This window comes from Ictidomys tridecemlineatus, chromosome 11 (assembly GCF_052094955.1).
Source record: "Ictidomys tridecemlineatus isolate mIctTri1 chromosome 11, mIctTri1.hap1, whole genome shotgun sequence".
NCBI classification, from domain to species: domain Eukaryota; kingdom Metazoa; phylum Chordata; class Mammalia; order Rodentia; family Sciuridae; genus Ictidomys; species Ictidomys tridecemlineatus.
Window position 1 is genome coordinate 32,046,239 of NC_135487.1, and position 17,354 is coordinate 32,063,592.

Here is a 17,354-nt window from a genome sequence, read left to right on the forward strand (position 1 = left end):
TGGGGGGCCAACATGAATTTACTCTCACCTTCCTTTCCAGGCTCTCCCTTCCATGTGCCCCTCCCACCCCCTGAGTCAGAGCTGTGGGACACCCCAGATGTGTCACTCATTTCTGGGGAGCTCCGACCTCCACCTGCCTGGCATTTATCAAATGATCCTGGATGCTTTGCTCTGACCCCACGGCCCCAACTGGAATTGGCTGAGAGTAGCCCAGCAGGTAAGTGTATAAATCTGTGCCCCTTGCTGTACTCTTTCTCCAGATCAGCCCACTCAGCCTGAGCCACCTCTCTCTACAGCCTCCTTCCTTAGTTCCCGAAGCTGGCAGGGACTAGAGCCCCGCCTGGGTCAGACTCCGGTGACAGAAGCTGTGAGTGGAAGACGAGGGATTGCTATCGCATACGAGGATGAGGGAAGCAGCTGATAGCACATGGGGCCAGAGACACAGAGGAACTTAGGAGTTGCTGCTAGGACCTTCAGTGCTCTTTGCACCAACTTCTCATCATCTTCCCAGGATTTTTGAAGGAAACTGGATAGAGAAGGCAGGCAGCCCTCACTGAGGATGGGGCCTGAGCCTGTCCTATTCTACCCTGCTTTGAGGCTTGGCACATATTGGCTTAGTAACTTCCTGTTATTTGACTGATGGGCAAAAGGCTTGGGGGCTTCCTTGAGTCCTGGGCCCATCTGTCCTTGTAGCAGTCCAGGACTGGGTAGCTAATCCCGTTTCTGGTCTGCAGTTGAGGGTCTACCCATGTTAAAAGGCAGGTGCTTGATGGTCCAGACCACAGTTTCTCAACCTCAGCACTGTTAACATTTGGGACCAGATAATTATTTGTTGAGGAAGCTGTACAGTTTATGTTAGAATGTTTAGCAGAATGCCCACTAGGCATCAGAAGCACTGTCCCTCAATTTTGACAACCAAAAAATGTCTCCAGACATTGATGGGGATGTATCCCCCATGGGTTCTCAGATGCTCCTAGGTGAGAATCAACTAGTCTAGATCTGTACTGTTCAGGATCTTAGCTACTGGATACATATGGCTATTGGCTATTTAATTGAAATTAAGTAGATTAAAACTCAGTTTTGTGATCATGCTAATCACATTTCAAGCACTCAATTAGCTGCATGAAGGGATGGCACAATTATAGGACATTCGCATCACTGTAGAAAACTCTTATTGGACTGTGTTGGTCTGTGTCTGCTCAGTCTTATTTTCTCGGGGAGATCACAGAAACTTAAATAAACCAGATACTTTTTCTCCTTCTGTTTCTTTTTGTTCATCAAACACTTACATTCTATGGAGAGAGATGTGAATTGTATTTAACCAGATTACTGTCTTCACTGTGTAGCTGGGAAGAGAAACAGTTAAATATTCAGTGACCACTGTGAACAGTACTGTGAATAGTGTGAAGAGGAAAGCCTGTGGGGCGGATGAATTCCATAGCAGGCACCTGACAAGGACTCAAGAGGCTTCCCAAAGGGAATACCTAAGCTGGATCTTTTGGACGAAAAAAATAATTGTCAGAAGAAAAGGAGTGTAAAGTCCATTTGGGTTTACAGGCATAAACCAACATAGTGCTTCAAGCAAACTGGAGTTGCTGGGCCCTAAAGATTTAGAGGAATAGGCCTGGGGTTGTGGCTCAGTAGTAGAGTGCATGCCAAGTACATGTGATGCACTGGGTTCAATTCTCAGAACCACATAAAAAAATAAAGATACCGTGTACATCTACAACTAAATATATACTTTTAAAAAAAAGATTTAGAGGAATAACTTGAAAAGACTCACCTCTTCATTCTCCACGTTTGGCATTTTCCAGATCTTCTGGTTTCTTGCCCTTGGAGTGCCCAGTCTAATGGTAGAGGCAGAAGCAGGGGAGTTACATGACCTTACTTATAAAATAAATAAATAAATAAATAATTTAAAATTTATTTTTAGTACAGGGGATTGAAGATTGAACCAAGGGGTACTTTACCAATGAGCTTTTTACTTTTTTATTTTTATTTTTTGAGAATCTCGATTAGTTGCTGAGGCTGGCCTTGAGCTTTCCATCCTCTTGCCTCAGCCTATGGAGTCCCTGGAATTACGGCATACCATCACACCTGGCCAATCATGTATTTTATAAACGTGCATTGAAGACCCACTCTGTCAGGCACTGGTAATGCAGCAGTGAGAATAACAGAAAGACATTCTGATGGACAAACAGAATAAAACACTTGGTATACAAAATGGTGCTAATGGGCTGGGGATGTGGCTCAAGCGGTAGCATGCTCGCCTGGCATGCGTGCGGCCCGGGTTCGATCCTCAGCACCTCATACAAAGATGTTGTGTCCACCGAAAACTAAAAAATAAATATTAAAATATTCTCTCTCTCTCTCTCTCTCTCTCTCTCTCAAAAAAAAAAAAAAATGGTGCTAACTATGTACCATGGGGAAACAAAGCTGGGAAAGTTGCAACGTTACACAGACTAAGCAGGGAAGGACTTTGAAGAAAGTGAGTAAAGACGTTATAAAGTAGAGTCACCTGAATAATTAGAGGCAGAGGGAATGAATTTAAGAGCAATGAAGTGGGGGCATGGCTGGAACAGTCAGGGAATAGCAAGGACAGTGTAGCCAGAAGAGAGGGGGGAGGAGTATTAGAAGATGTAGTCGGGGTTGGGAATGTCACTCAATAGTAGAACCCTTGCCTAGCATGCCCGAGGCCCTGGGTTCTCTCCATCTGCACTGCAAAAGAAACAAAAATTCAGGTAAGAGGTCTGGGGAGCAGCATCGCTAGGCCACTGTAAGAATTTTGTTTTTTTTTTTCTTTGAATGAAAATGGAAGCCATTGAGGCCTTTAAGCACGGAGGTTTACATGACCTTAGTTAAATTTTATACGTATCTCCGGGGCCTCTAGGGAACCCACAGCATGCAGGCCCACCCTGCCTGTGGGTTAGAGAAGGCGTCCTGGAAGAATGATTTGTAAGAACCAATGGGTGTTGGCCAGGGGATAAGATGAAGAGGCATACTTCAGCGGGAGGAACAGCTCTGCACTCTCCTGGAATTGGTAGAAGGACAAAGGTCCGAAGGATCAGCAGTGGTTGGAGGTTAAACCACAGAGGCCCCAGACTTGGCTCAGGTATGAGACGGGGGGAGGGGGGGAACACGCTAAAAGCCTGAGTATCTCGTGAGGAAGGCGCCGGAGCCTACCCGGAGGCGCGCGACTACAACCCCCACAATGCTTAGCGCCAGTCGTCCGTCGTCGCCACGCTCGAGACGAATGGCTCAGCAGCTCAGGGCCCGGCGTGGAGTCACGTGGTCCCAGGGCGTCACGTGGGCGCGTCAGGTGATGCTGCGGGGCGGGCGGACAGACTGCGGGGCGGACGGTGGACGCTGGGACGCGGTTTAGCTCTGGCCCCACCGTTCCGACCCCTGCTGTCGTTGCCGCCATGACTGGGCTAGCGCTGCTCTACTCCGGGGTCTTCGTGGCCTTCTGGGCCTGCACGCTCGTCGTGGGTGAGGCCGGGCCCAGGCGGGCGGGGGCAGCGTCCTGGCCGAGCTGGCGGGGCTGGAGTCCCGCGGGGAAAGGGGGTTGCCTGCCAGCAATACCAGGCCCCAGCGCAGCCCTCTGCCCCCGGCTCCAGGTCTTGCCTCTAGCCTGTTGGGGCTTCTGAACGCGACAGAGGAGGCCAGGGCTCCCGCTGCTTATGAAGGGCGCGGGCGGCGGAAGTTGAGGGCCGCGAGAGCAGTGCTAGCTCTGTCCTGTCAGTTCTGCCATCACTCATGTTTCACTCCTGTCTTCATTTTCTTGCTCCCGACCGACCAGTGTGGGTCGTGAGCCGGCTGCTCCGGTTCCTCTTTTCCCATCCTTTGCCCTCCCCCACCCACAGCTTGTTGGGTAAACAGCGGCTCGACTGGGCCGGCGGGATCCGGCCGGGCCCGGACGGAGTACCTGCTCCCTCCCTTTCTCCAGGGCGTTCTGGCCTGCCCGGGCGTGTCTGGAGGGTCTTGGGGCTTGGTGTCATTGAGGGAGATGTTACGAGGGAGTGGCAGAAAATGGAGGCCTGAGCGGAGGTATCTGGTTCACTTGGCGGCTTGAGGACTCTCCCTTTACTCTGATGTAGGTTGCGGGTCAGCTGAGCAGTACTTCTGTAGGTTGGGGAGCTTCTCTCTAGAGAGCAGCCCCTAACCCTTTTTTCTCGCTACTGCAGGGATCTGCTACACCATTTTTGACTTGGGCTTCCGCTTTGATGTGGCATGGTAAGGGAGGGCAGGAAGAGAATTCCACTAGGAGCTGCTGCTTTCTTCTGTGGTGGGAGCCCCTGCCCCACATCACCCCAAGCTGCTGGGGGCATGGATCATGGGAGATATTTAGTCTGTTGTTGCAGTATCTAGGACTGGTGGAGTTGGAGGGGAGGGGAGGCTAAGGGTTTTGTGCCCCCTTTCCTAACAGAGCTGAACTGCTTTTTTCCTTGTTTCCACACCAGGTTCCTGACTGAGACTTCCCCCTTCATGTGGTCGAACCTAGGCATTGGCCTAGCAATCTCCCTGTCTGTGGTTGGGGCAGCCTGGTGAATATTGGGATAGTGGGACTATGGGGAGGCACTGAGTCATGGCAGATGGTGTCACTGGGGTTTTAGTCATCCTGGGGGCAGTGACAGCTTGGGCTGTGCTCACCAGTTTCTTATCCTTTCACCAGGGGCATCTATATTACAGGCTCCTCCATCATTGGGGGAGGGGTGAAGGCCCCCAGAATCAAGACCAAGAACCTGGTCAGGTAAGTGTAAAGACCAGTGGTTGTCAGATCCAGCTGTGGAAGGGCTGCCTGCCTCTTGATAGGGTGAGATATGAGATGAGGAAAGGCTGCTGGGGACTTTCAGGGGAGGAAAGTTGGTTTCTTTCTCATCTTCTCTTGTTCACCTCCTGTCTCTACTTTTGCCATTTACCACTTCCAGCATCATCTTCTGTGAGGCTGTGGCTATCTACGGCATCATCATGGCAATTGTCATTAGCAACATGGCTGAGGTAAGGAAGACTGGGGTGGGATAGGCATCCATTCCAGTGTGTTACCCACATTGCATAGAGATAGGGAATGGGATGCATGACAGGTGGTTTCTGATTACTTTTTTGCCCTCTGCAGCCTTTCAGTGCCACTGACCCTCAGGCCATTGGTCATCGAAACTACCATGCAGGTAGGTGGGTGTGTAAATATGCAAAGCAGGGGCTTCACAGCTGCTTCCTGCTTCCTACCTCCCAGCTTGGATTTCTCCTTTTTATATTCTCTCAGTTACTTTGGCCTGCTCATCAGGGTTAGGGTGGGAATTGGTCCCGTTAGCCCTTCATCTTCACCCATTTCTGGCTTGGCCTCATTGAGCCCTTTTCTGTTCCCCAGGCTATTCCATGTTTGGGGCTGGTCTCACAGTGGGTCTGTCTAACCTCTTCTGTGGAGTCTGCGTGGGCATCGTGGGCAGTGGGGCGGCCCTGGCTGACGCTCAGAACCCCAGTCTCTTTGTAAAGATTCTCATCGTGGAAATATTTGGAAGTGCCATCGGCCTCTTTGGGGTCATCGTCGCAATCCTTCAGGTGCTGAATCCCCTTAGGGAGCCTCTGTGTCCTTGTCTCCAACTCATCCTTACCCTCCTAAAGAGCTTCTTTTTCTACCCATGGGATTGTAGAATTCTTGGGTAGCTTCCATCACCTCATTCCTATCTCCTGTCTCCTCTTTTAAGGCTTTAAAATTTTTTTCCTACTTTTTTTGTTGCTTTATATGTGTATATCTCTCATTTATCTGTTATTTGGTTTATTTGTCATCCTCTTCCTGTCTACTGTCTCTAGAAATATAGATGATGTCTTTGTGGTCTGGACCATGCTGGGATCTTGTCAGTGTCTATCAGTCTGGCTTGATGTGTTTGTCTCTCTCAGGGCTTAAGTATGTCTCTGTCTGTGACAGCATGTCTAAAACATGTCTTTTTTGTCTCATACTGTGGGTTTATAACTAAGGATCAGCCTCAGTGTATAAATGTGACTGGAGGTGCTTGACTGGGTTGATTCTTGGTGACTGGCACTGTTCATATGCTTCTTCTCTCCAGCTGTCTGTTCTATAGCCTAACTCTGGTTGTCTCCAATCATTTATTTGTCACAGTGCATCTATCCTGATCTGGTCATCCATCTTTTATTTATTTATTTATTTATTTTAGTTGTGGATAGACATTTGTTTATTTTTATGTGGTGCTGGGGATCGAACCCAGTGCCTCACACGTGCTAGGCAAATGCTCTACCACTGAGCCATAACCCTGGCCCCCTGGTTATTCATCTTTTGTGATGTGTCCACCCAGACATGGGTTTGCTGGGTCTGATCTTGTCATTGGTCATTCTCTTACCTATTCCTTTGTCCCTACCTAACTTCTGTTCTTCTTTTGCAGACCTCCAGAGTGAAGATGGGTGACTAGGTGATCTGTGTGGGTGGGGCCGTGCCCTACTCTTATTTATTGCTGGTTTTCCTGGGACAGCTGGAGCTGTGCCCCGTAGCCTTTCAGGGGGCTTGGTGTTCAGGGCCCTCCCCGCACTCCTCTTGCTGTCTGTTGACTTGGAGGCACTGCAGTCCAGGCTGAATCCTCAGTATGGGCAGTGGGCTACTGATGGCGATTCTGTGCAGCTGTGCACCTGTACCCCCCATCTCCACCCCCAACCCATCTTCCCAATGTTTGTGAAATAAACGTGGTATATGTCTGGGTCAGTGCCTCCGTTGACCTCTTGCGCCACCATTCACAGAGGAAGGGTAAAGGGCTTATGTGCCTCAACCTCATGCCAACTTTCTAGCTCTGTACATGCCTCTGCCCTAAACAGAGTTGGCTCCTGGGTGGAGAGAGTATGCTGAGTTAAGGGCTCTGTAGCCCCTGAAAATATTTCTTGAAAGGATGACTGAATCTGGTGACTTTGTGCCTGGGATCCTCCCGGTCCCATGTCCTTGGGGCCCTGTCCACTAGGCCCAAATTGTATGGCCTAACCTCAGGCATGTCACCCTCTGCACCTTTGCCTTTCTGAGAGTTCTGCCCCTGCATCCATCTTCTCTCAACAACCTCTACTCGGTTCCACATTCTTAGGGTCTTGTCCAGCTCTACTCCTGTCTAATCTCTGAATTGCTCCTAACCTTACCCAACCGCTTGGTACCCTAAAAGCCCCAGCCACTTCCAATCCATACCTTTCAAGGTCCCGACAAACACAAACCCCCTGTACTTTAGCCGACCTTTAATGATGCTCTCCAGGAAGAGTTGACAAATTTCCTAGACCCCTGCCTGAGATTGCCCACTCGCCAGACCAGGCTTAAAAGGCTTGGCCAGTCTGCACCCTCCCCTGTCCGACCTCTAAGCCAAGCCCTTTGAGGAGCCTGACAGATTTCCCGGTGCCCCTCCCAGGTCCAGGGCCTCCGCGTCGCCCGGCTGGGCCGCGCTCGGCTGCGGGCAGGCGCCGGAGCGGCGCGCGGCGCGTGCGGGCGCGCTGGAGGCGGGGGCCGCGGTGACGCGCGCGCGAACGCGCCGGCCGGGCTTGCCCCTCCGAGGCGCCGTAGCGCGGGAGGGAGGCGGAGGCTCTGTGGTCCGTCGGTCCGCCGGTCCGTGGGTCTGCCCGGCCGCCCGGCCCCGCCCTGCCCCCCGGGGCGGCTCGGCTCCATGGCCCGCGGCGGCGGTGGCGGCGGCGGCGGGAGGCGGCGGGGCCGGGCAATGGGGGACGGAGCCGACCGCAGCTGCCGGAGCCGGGAGCCCTGCCCGAGCTGGAGCGGCGTCCCCTGCTGAGCCCCGAGCTCCGGGTGAGATGAGGGCGCGCGCGGCCCCCCACCCAGGGCCCCAAGATTTCAGACCCGGCCCCGTGAGGGGCTGCCCGAGCGCGGCCCCAGATCCCAACCCTAGAGTGGGTGAGCGCGAGGCGCCGGCGGGCAGCCCCCTGCCTGGCTTCACCCCACCCCACCCCCAACCCTGGGCTCCTCCGCCCGCCCCCAGCCAGCCTCCCTCATTGTCCTCGCTCGCCCTGGCCTCGTGGCTCGGGGAGGCGCTTCGTTCACGTCTCCTTTGCCTCGGCCTCCGCCTCACTTACACTCCCCCCACTCCACGCGCCCCCCCAGGCTCCACACCCACCCGGTCTCTGCTGCCTCCCCCGACCCGGGGTGCCACGTGTTCAGCCTCCCAGCCCCGCCCAAACGTACCCCTCAGCCTGGCGGCCAGCTTGACCCAGAACCCTGCCCGGGAGGGAGGGGAGGGAATACTTGCACGTGGGTCTGGGTGTGAGCTGCCCCGGGAGTCTGGATGTATGGCTGTGTAAGTCCGGCAGCAGAAGCTTTGTGGGTGAGTGTGGGGCTCTTGGGTTACCGCCACCGGGTGTGTCTGCCACTCTATGTAGTTCTCTGTGTGTCTGAGTGTGGGACTTCTGCTGGGTCCAGGCATGTTCCTGGGATTCTATGTATGTGAGTGAGACACCCTGCTCCCTGTAGCACTACCCAGAGTGGTTGCTGCCTTGTTGGAACCACAGCTAGAGCCATGGCCCAGGAAAGCCCCTCCCCAGAACTGTGCCCATCTCCAGGGCCCAAACATGTCCTCTTCTGGAAATCAGAACCAGCGGTGCTAGGCAGACTCCAGAGCTGGCCTATCTTAAATGATGGTTATCCCCTGCCCAACCCTGTACTTTGGCCCCTTGCTCTTGTGGGAAGGGATCCCATAAATATCCTGCCCATATTTGGGCCCCCTTGGAATGCTGAGGGCCACTTCCCAGCCTGGTCCCAGTTGGCCTGGCCTGCTTTCCTCTGAGACCTCACCATGGCTCCTGGAAGGACTAAATGAAGTCATGAGTATGAAGTGTTCCTGCATTGTAGCTACTCAGTAAGTGGTCCCCTTCCCCTTCCCCAAGCCCTGAGCCCTGGGTTGAGGATGCTGCCCTGTGGGGCATCTGTTCCTTGGGGCACAGGTGCACATACAGGTCTGTAGCTAAATGTGTTTCCATGCTTAGGTACAAACTTGTGTAATCAGAGTTCACTGTGTCCACGTTCCTGGGAGTACATATGTATAGAGTTGTGCAATAAGGGTGTGTACCTGGGTGTGTATATGTGTCAGGGAGGACAAGGAGTATAAGTGCAGGTAATTTAGTACTGGGGTGAGCTCTTAGTTGCCAGCAGTTGTTGGGGTGATGGCAGGTAGGGTGTGATTCTGTGAGTGACAAGGGTGTGAGCAGGTAAGTGAGGATGTGGATCTCTGAGTGTGAGAAGCTGGGCAGGAGGCGGGTAGGCAGCTTTGCCCATCCTGCCCTGACCTTTGGGGTCTGTTTCTCTCCTTTCCTGTTCAGGCCGGCAGCCGGATGCCCGGGCCCATTGGGCGGGCCGGCGGCCGCCTGCGGGATGAGCAGACTGCTGGGGGGGACGCTGGAGCGCGTCTGCAAGGCTGTGCTCCTTCTCTGCCTGCTGCACTTCCTTGTGGCCGTCATCCTGTACTTTGACGTCTACGCCCAGCATCTGGCCTTCTTCAGCCGCTTCAGTGCCCGTGGCCCCACCCGTGCCCTCCATCCGGCAGCCAGCAGCACCACCAACTGCTCTCGGCCCAACGCCACTGCCCCCAGCTCTGGGCTCCCTGAGGTCCCCAGTGCCCGGCCCGGCCCCACAGTTCCTGTCCTCCCACCCTGTCCTGACCTTCCACCTGGTCTTGGTGAGCCTGTTGGGTAGGACCTGTCTGTAGGGGTGGGAGGAGGGTCTTACCAGTGTGACTGGAAGAATATAGTCCTGACCCAAGGGGATGCCAAGGTCCAAGTCAATTGAAAAAGGGCTATTTCTGGAGTTCATTGCTCACCCCCAGGGGGCTGGTGTCCCTGGATTCTGGCAAAGGCCCTGATTCCTGACACCATCCTGCCTGCAGTGGGCCGACTACTGATTGAGTTCACCTCACCCATGCCCCTGGAGCGGGTGCAGAGGGAGAACCCAGGTGTGCTTCTGGGGGGCCGCTACACACCGCCTGACTGCACCCCAGCCCAGACAGTGGCAGTCATCATCCCCTTTAGACACCGGGAGCATCACCTGCGCTACTGGCTCCACTATCTGCACCCCATCTTGAGGCGGCAGCGGCTACGCTATGGCATCTATGTCATCAATCAGGTGTGCTCTCTGGGGTCCCTGACAAAGGGGCCTGGTCTAGTTTGGGAAGCAATTGTTTAGATGGGTCTTGAGGAATGAATGGGCACTAACCCTCAAGGAACCTACCCACACCTGTGAGTCTGCCTGCTCAGGAGTATGGGGACCCATGTGCCTCTTGGTGCATACACGGGATTGGGAGTCATCTACAAGTCCTTGTGTGCCAATAATTGTGTGGGTATGTGAAGGGACTTGAGGGTACTTTTGTAAGGGTGCACAGGAAGGTTCATGTGCATGTGAAGGGATATATGCATTTGAATGTTAGTATGCACACTGGTGGATGTGTGGATAGCCTCAGAAGATAACCAGCCCTATTGTCTACCTGGGCAGACCCTCCTTACAATAGAGTACATTGACTAGGAGGTGGTTTTGAGGTCACCTAGGAGAGGAAGAGTTAGATACTAAAAGAGGGATAAAACCTAGAGCTGTTGGAGGCAGGTGCTGGCCACAGCTGAGGCCAGGGGGGCTTAGCATAGCATCTAAACCTGTCCTCTTCTGGAAATCAGAGGGGGCCTGTAGGGCTTGCTACTGGGTCTCAGAGAGGATCTGATATAGGCCCTCCTTGCTCTTAGAGAACTCTTAGACTTGGGCACGGTTCCCTATAGACTCCAGAAGGATGATATATGACTAAAGTTGGATCAAGGGGCCACAGTAGCATAGAGGGGCCTTATCTGGCCCTGGGTTTGGGAAGCAATTATTGAGATGGGTCTTTAGGAATGAATAGATTGCTGGAGGCACAAGAGGAGGCAAGCGGAGAGACATGGAGGACTCTGTGCTCACCAAGAGAATTGGTCTCTTGTGATCAAGAACTATTGGCTGAGGTGCAGTGTAATATGTAGACTGGTTAGCAAAGATTAGGTGGAGGAATTGGTGGAAGACAAATCAAGAAGAGTCTTAGGAGGCATATTTAGCAGTTGAATTGCATTTTGAAGGTGATAAGCACCAGTGTTTTAAGGGGAGAATAGTATGTATGTTTACCTCTTAGAAAGATTATTGTGGTTGCACATAGAGAGTGAATGGAAGAAGGAAGTTAGAGGTAGGGTGACCAGTTAGGTAGAGGTTTTGATTGTCAGGACAAAGATGGTGAATGTGTATTTGCGTGGGGCAGTTGCTGTAGGAATGAAGGAGAGATGTCACACAAGTAGTAGAGAGTAAGAAAAGAGAGATATCAAGAAAACACGAGGCTTTCTTCACTGGCTATTGGCCATGTGGATGGCTACACCTGTTAGTGAGATGGGGAACACAGAAGCTGGGCCATGTGTTGGGGAGAAGATGACTCTGAATCCCATCTTATGAGAGCCTGGGGGAAGTACAAGAGGAACATTCTGTAGGCAGTTAGACAATGAGTCTGGACCTAGGAGGGAGGTCTGCAGTTGAGAGAGGAATTTGGAAACATGTATGTATGTAGATGGTCCCTAAAACCGACAACATCCAACACACCCACAGAGCATGGGATGTGGGAGGAGAAAGCCAGCACTGCACGGATGGGTGGAGAGAGAGGCTGGTGCAGAGGCTGAGCAGACTGGCCAGAGGGTGGCAGGAGAACCAGGAGAGTGGGTATCCCGGAAGCCCAGCAGTCCGTGTCAGGAAGGAAACATGGCAGCTGTGTGAGCACCGTGGGGGAGTAAGGAGGGATGTAGACCAAGAAATGTCCAGTGGATTTAGCAACAAGGTGGGCCCAGCAAGAGCCATTTCAGGGGCATGTTGGGGGCGGAAGCAGATTGCAGTGGGTTGAGAAAGAATTAGATTTGACGAAATAACTGATTGGAGACAACTCTTTTTTTTTTTTTTTTTTTTTAAATCTGCCAAGAAGGGAAAGGAAAAAGGTAGGGTGGCCTAAAGAGGTTTGATTTTTTTTTTTTTTCTCTCTCTCTCTCTCTCTCCAGGGAGAGAATTGGGCATATTTATGAGCCATGAGGGAGAAACCGAGTGCTCCTAGGCAGTGAGAGAGGCCAAAAGGAGTGCTTACGATCCAGGAGAATATGGACAGTCCTTCCAAGGGCTGGTAGAAGAGAAGGTGTAGGAGAGGGAGGGAAGGGAAAGGGGAGAAATTGAGTAGGTTACTGCTTCAGAGGAAAGCAGCTACTGCCCATCAGACTCAGGCTTGGCTGGTATAAAGGAGCCATTGCTTATCTTGTTGGAGAGGAATCCACTCACAGACCTCCTCTCCTAGAGCCCCTAGCTTTAGCTTGAAAAGTCTAGAGTGGGACAGGGGCTCATAAGCCAACTCTTCCAGTTGTATCCTTCCTACTTTGTCCAGAATTTGGTGTTTGGGGCTACATGGCCAGGATTCCTGTAGTCCCATTTCTCAGGGACCCCCTGGCTCACTGGATGTGATTGCCTGTAACCCTCTACTTGTCATTTTGTTTGGTACTCTCCTGATCTCAGAGGCTGACCAGGGAGTTGGATGTTGAATGGGCAGGTGCCTAAGGCTGAGTAGCTTAGTCCCTGTGGCTTCTGTTTCTTAGACACTGGTCATTTTAAATGCTCACTGTCTCATGTTGTGACTACATGTTCAGAGATAGAGACCAGGGCTGCTCATCTTTGGAATCCCTGCTGGCACAAAGGAGGACACAGGGCATGTTGAAGGAGTGAATGAGATGAGAGCTCTATATAATGGTTTAATTGGATGTTAATATAAACAAAGCCCATAAGAAGGAGAATGCAGTGGTACCAGGACCAGGAGGTTTCGTTAGGAGACCCTTTCCTGACATGAGTTGGCAAGCAGAAAAGGGCATTCTAGGCAAGAGGAGCTGTTAATCCCAAGGCCTGGAGATGAGAGAGAGAGTCTAGCATGTTTTGTGGCTGCTGAGGGATGTAGTGTGGTTGAGCCTTAGGATCTGAGGGTAGTGGCCAGAGAGAGACTGGAACCAAATCATGAAGGACCTTTGAAGGCCAGATCTAGGGTGTGAAGTTAGATTTGATTCTTAGAGTCTGAGGGACCCCTGCAGGGAGAGAGGGGCTGGGGGGTCCCTGGGATTGCTCGGGAAAGTGGTGAAGCAATAGGTATTGCTGTTCCCCCTCCACCCCAGCATGGTGAGGACACCTTCAACCGGGCCAAGCTGCTCAACGTGGGTTTCCTAGAGGCATTGAAGGAGGACGCGGCCTATGACTGCTTCATTTTCAGCGATGTGGACCTGGTCCCCATGGATGATCGCAATCTGTACCGCTGTGGCGACCAGCCCCGCCACTTTGCCATTGCCATGGACAAATTTGGCTTCCGGTGAGGCTCTTTTCTCACCTAGACCTGAACTTCCCCACCCCTACTTCAGGCAAGCCATCACTCCAGCTCCAGTGCCCTGCTAGCCCCTGGCCTAGACCTTTCTGGCTAGGGCAGATCCTCCCTGGGCCCCAGGTCACACATTGTCATTGTCCCTACACCCCAACTCTGGTCCTTCATCTTGAATCCCCTTGTGGCTTTTCCTGACACCTGCCCTCCCATACCATAGGCTGCCCTATGCTGGCTACTTTGGAGGTGTGTCAGGCTTGAGCAAGGCCCAGTTTCTGAGAATCAATGGCTTCCCCAACGAGTACTGGGGCTGGGGTGGCGAGGATGATGACATCTTCAATCGGTGAGTAGGATCGGATAGGGCTGGTAGTATTCTGGGTGGTGAGGGGGTGAGTGCAGATTGGGTGGGGCCCCTTGCCCTCCCAGTGCCTGTTCCAGTGTATCTGTCCCTATCCTCAGGATCTCCCTGACTGGGATGAAGATCTCACGCCCAGACATCCGAATAGGCCGCTACCGTATGATCAAGCACGACCGGGACAAGCATAACGAGCCCAACCCTCAGAGGTGACCCTCCAGCATCCCTGACCCCAGGTTCCCCTAATCTCTTACTCCTAGAGGTGACTTCCCAATATCTTCAAGTCTTGACCCCAAGTGCCCTTAATCCTTGACCTCCTGGATGTGGCCTGTAAACATCCTTGACCCCAGAGGCTTCCAGTCCTTATCCCCTACCCACTAGGTATCTAGCACCCCTAGTTTGATTTATTCATATGACTAGAAATTAAGCTAGAATTATAACTGAGTCCTTTGCATTTCCATTGGTGTATTCGGATACCTCATTTGTACATCATGGGTGACCCCTGCTTATAAGAGAGTGGTATTTGGGGCACAGCTCCTGGGAACCTGAAAACAGTTGCCCCAAACAGGTGGGGTGGGGATTGGAAAGACAGTGTGAGGCACTGAGATGGGAGGAGACAGCTCCATCTCATAGGGAGGGAGCCCTGTGTAATATCTGGGGTGGCTGGGAGAAAGGCCTAAAGAGCATGTGGCTTCCTGATGCTTATCTTCAACTAGTGCCGGATCCTGTGGGAATGGGAGTCATACCAAATCCCCATCCTTCTATCCCTCATGAAGCTCATTCTAGGCAAGCAGATAGGTAGTTTTGGCACAAGGTGATGAGGGCAGAAGAGAGAGTGATGGTGGGAGGCTTCTTGGAGGGAGGAGGTAAGGGTAAGCTGAAATTTGAAAATAGTTGTTATTTGCTCTTACGTCACACCTACCTTGGGCATAGTATTCTCCAGGCTAATGAAGGAAGCCATTGTGGATGAAAGGAATTGTATTTGTAAGAGCCTGGAATGTGAACGTGCATGGCATATACCGAGACTAAAGAGTTTCAACATACCTGAAGGTCAGGAGTAATAGTAGGTAGTGATCATTGCTAGGTGTTTCCAGGTTGGGAGTCTAACTTTTGCCCCAGAGGGTCTGGGGAGCTGTAGAAGGGCTTGTGAGTGGGGCAGAGGATGGTCAGATTTGTGTTTGGAAGGCTGATTTTTCTGAGCTCAAGGAAGGTAAAGGCTGACCCAGCTGTTGGGCGGAGCTAAAGAGGATGTGGATCAGTCCTGAAGAAGTTGATAGAGCCTGAGGGGGCATGCTGGAGCAAGGACCTGTGGGTGTGCTGTGCCCCCAGCTTGGATAATAGGGTTTTCCCAGGGTAGGAACAAGAGAGACGGTTTGCAGCACTGATTCAGGGTTGGAGTTTGGCAGAAGTATGAGACTATAGAGTCCAGTGACCTGATGAAAAAGAAGGTGGTTCAGGTACAAACCATGGTCAGCAGAAAAGGGATGACAGATGGGGAAGAGGGGCTTTAGGGAAGCTAAGGGAAAGGGCACCACCCTGAGAGGTGTAAGAGGGGTCTAAGCTGAGCTCAGAAGGACTGGGAGGATGGAAACAGGGTGAGTATGAGGGTAAGAGAAGAGCTCCAAAAGTCCAATAGGAGCCTTGGTCTTGTGGGAGGAGCTTGTCTGGGTGTCTTCATCTATTACTGATATCTGATGAGTGTGGAAATGGCTAATTGCAAGAAATTTCTGGGTTAAGGAACTCTAGATAGTGGTTCTATCTACCTAGTTGACTTTGCCTCAAATTTAGGAGTTTTCCTGGATTCTTCTTTCCCTCACCCTATATATTCAAACCCCACAAAACATATTGAACCTGTCTGTTTTCCCCTTTTCTAGCTTTACCCCAATCTCTGATACTGTCAGGATTACTGGACAAGTTTCCCTGCTTCCCCTTTGTTTTTCTGTAGTGTATACCCCTCCTCCACCTGGCTTAAGAGTCCCTTGGTGACTTCTCACTCACCAAATAAAATATAACTGCTTCCTCTTACTTACAGAGAGACCTGCCCATATATGCTCTGACCTACAAGGTAATCTGTTTTTCCTGTTAGCGCACAGGTCTAGCCACACAGCTATCTAAAACCTTGTTCCCAATTTAGGGGCAGCAGCGCTCTATCTAACCTCTGCCTAGAATGCTCCTCCCCTTACCCTCAGCTCAGTGTCACATACTCCTTCAAAGGCAGCCACCTTGTCCCCTTAGCATTCTCAGGTTCTTCTTGCTTGTTACCTGTCTCTGCTAGTGATATAGACTTGCCAGGAAAGGAAAGATCTCATCTGTTATGATCATTGGTGTATCCCTGGTGCTTAGAGCACAACCTAGTACACAGGGAGTGCTCAGCAAGTAGATGGGGGAAGTTGAGTGACTAAAGGATGAGGAATAGAGAGGATGGCATGGGTTTGGGGGTTAAAGATGATACGTCTCACACTGGACACATTGCTTTTTGAGATGCTTGTGGGATGCCTGTGTGTCTATAGCTTAGCTTAGAAGGAAGGTCTGAGCTGAGAGATCTGTGAGGCTATCATTTGTTTTCTGACAGAAGGAGTTGAGATCTGTGTTTCAAGAGTAAATGCAAGAGCAAAGGGCTCCAGTGAGTCACCACTGAACGAGGATGACGACTTGAGCCTTGGCCCCAGAGATCCTATATTATATTGGCAGTTAGCCCTGATCTGGATTCATTTCCATCCTTTAGGTTTACCAAGATTCAAAATACAAAGCTGACCATGAAGCGGGACGGCATCGGGTCTGTGCGGTACCAGGTCTTAGAAGTGTCTCGGCAACCACTTTTCACCAACATTACAGTGGATATTGGGCGCCCTCCATCATGGCCCCCTCGGGGCTGACACTCATGGACAAAGGCTCTTGGTGCCAAGGAATGCCTGTCAGAGGACTGACCTACAGCCTGGCTGGCAGCTGCTATGTGAGGGACCCCCAGGACTGAGATTGGGCTGTTTTCTGAGGGTCTTCAGTAGACCTGCCAGCTGCACCTAGAAGTTTCAGAACCCACTTTGAGGGGCTTCTGGTCTGGGCAGGCCCCTCAAGTGAGGCCCTCTCTGGGGTCAACTCTTCCTACCCGACTCCCCCAGCCCAGCCCCTCTCTCTGTCAGGGTTGGGCCAGCCCCTGCACTGCCTCGCGGAGTGGCCTGGGCTAGGTCACTCCACCTCTCTGTGCCTCAGTTTCCCCCCCTTGAGTCCCCTAGGGCCTGAAAGGGTGGGAGATATGACTAGGGGGCATTTTCTCTTCCAGGGGGAATTCTCAGACCTGGGGATCCCCCATGCTCCCAGGGGAGGGGAAACCTTTTTCATTCAATATTGTAGAGGGCAACCTTTGGTGCACCCTCTGCTGAGGAGCAGCCCCAGGAGGGGACCAGAGGGGATGCTGTGTTGCTGCCTGGGATCTTGGGATTGGCCTTTGCATGGGGGGGTGGGAGGAGCTTGGATCAGTCAGTCTGGTTCCCGCCTCCCTGTCTCAAGAGAGGAGGCAGACACCCCAGGGCTCGTGTTTGTACATTGCACAGAAACTTGTGTGGGTGCTTTAGTAAAAAACGTGAATGGAGCAGCATCTTTGTTTGGGGATGGGGACTTGGGTCCCACAATCTAGT

General features: G+C 52.2%; 3 protein-coding genes and 1 long non-coding RNA gene across 10 annotated transcripts in view; 3 read left to right on the plus strand and 1 right to left on the minus strand.

Annotated features, from left to right (window-relative positions):
• The window catches only part of Dph2 (diphthamide biosynthesis 2), a 3,582-nt gene extending 2,325 nt beyond the window's left edge, over positions 1–1,257 (plus strand). For both annotated transcript variants that reach the window (XM_005317932.5, XM_040288522.2), the window contains 2 exons: positions 41–217; positions 297–1,257. In XM_005317932.5, coding sequence (XP_005317989.2) covers positions 41–217; positions 297–421 — 302 coding nt within the window. In that variant the 3' untranslated portion in view covers positions 422–1,257. The remainder of the gene's footprint in view (positions 1–40; positions 218–296) is intronic.
• Positions 1–3,318, minus strand: part of LOC144368023 (uncharacterized) — an 18,295-nt gene extending 14,977 nt beyond the window's left edge. Inside the window, exons 1-2 of one of the 2 annotated variants that reach the window (XR_013427744.1) lie at positions 3,184–3,318; positions 1,784–1,847 (exon numbers count right to left, since the gene is read on the minus strand). This is a non-coding gene — a long non-coding RNA (uncharacterized LOC144368023). The other variant, XR_013427745.1, reaches the window with a different exon arrangement.
• Atp6v0b (ATPase H+ transporting V0 subunit b) lies at positions 3,298–6,706 on the plus strand. Of its 3 annotated transcripts, XM_078026124.1 has the most exons (9): positions 3,315–3,489; positions 3,947–4,093; positions 4,185–4,233; positions 4,461–4,544; positions 4,673–4,750; positions 4,929–4,998; positions 5,114–5,165; positions 5,366–5,556; positions 6,396–6,706. In XM_078026124.1, the coding sequence occupies exons 4-9, from the start codon at positions 4,486–4,488 to the stop codon at positions 6,420–6,422; spliced, it is 477 nt and encodes a 158-aa protein (XP_077882250.1). In that variant the 5' UTR covers positions 3,315–3,489; positions 3,947–4,093; positions 4,185–4,233; positions 4,461–4,485; the 3' UTR covers positions 6,423–6,706. The 3 variants fall into 3 exon arrangements, with proteins under 3 accessions (XP_005317993.2, XP_040144462.2, XP_077882250.1); XM_005317936.5 differs by lacking the exon at positions 3,947–4,093 and having other exon boundaries at positions 3,298–3,489; XM_040288528.2 differs by lacking the exons at positions 3,947–4,093; positions 4,185–4,233 and having other exon boundaries at positions 3,313–3,489.
• Positions 6,707–7,521: 815 nt separating this feature from the next.
• Positions 7,522–17,308, plus strand: B4galt2 (beta-1,4-galactosyltransferase 2). 3 transcript variants are annotated; one of them, XM_005317935.3, is made up of 7 exons: positions 7,522–7,777; positions 9,301–9,656; positions 9,864–10,099; positions 13,168–13,358; positions 13,585–13,707; positions 13,824–13,928; positions 16,445–17,308. In XM_005317935.3, exons 2-7 carry the CDS (start codon positions 9,353–9,355, stop codon positions 16,593–16,595), a joined length of 1,110 nt encoding a protein of 369 aa, XP_005317992.1. In that variant the 5' UTR covers positions 7,522–7,777; positions 9,301–9,352; the 3' UTR covers positions 16,596–17,308. The 3 variants fall into 3 exon arrangements, with proteins under 3 accessions (XP_005317992.1, XP_040144457.1, XP_005317991.2); XM_040288523.2 differs by lacking the exon at positions 7,522–7,777 and adding an exon at positions 7,787–8,840 and having other exon boundaries at positions 13,824–13,955; positions 16,445–16,609; XM_005317934.5 differs by lacking the exon at positions 7,522–7,777 and adding an exon at positions 7,789–8,840.
• Positions 17,309–17,354: the final 46 nt, after the last annotated feature.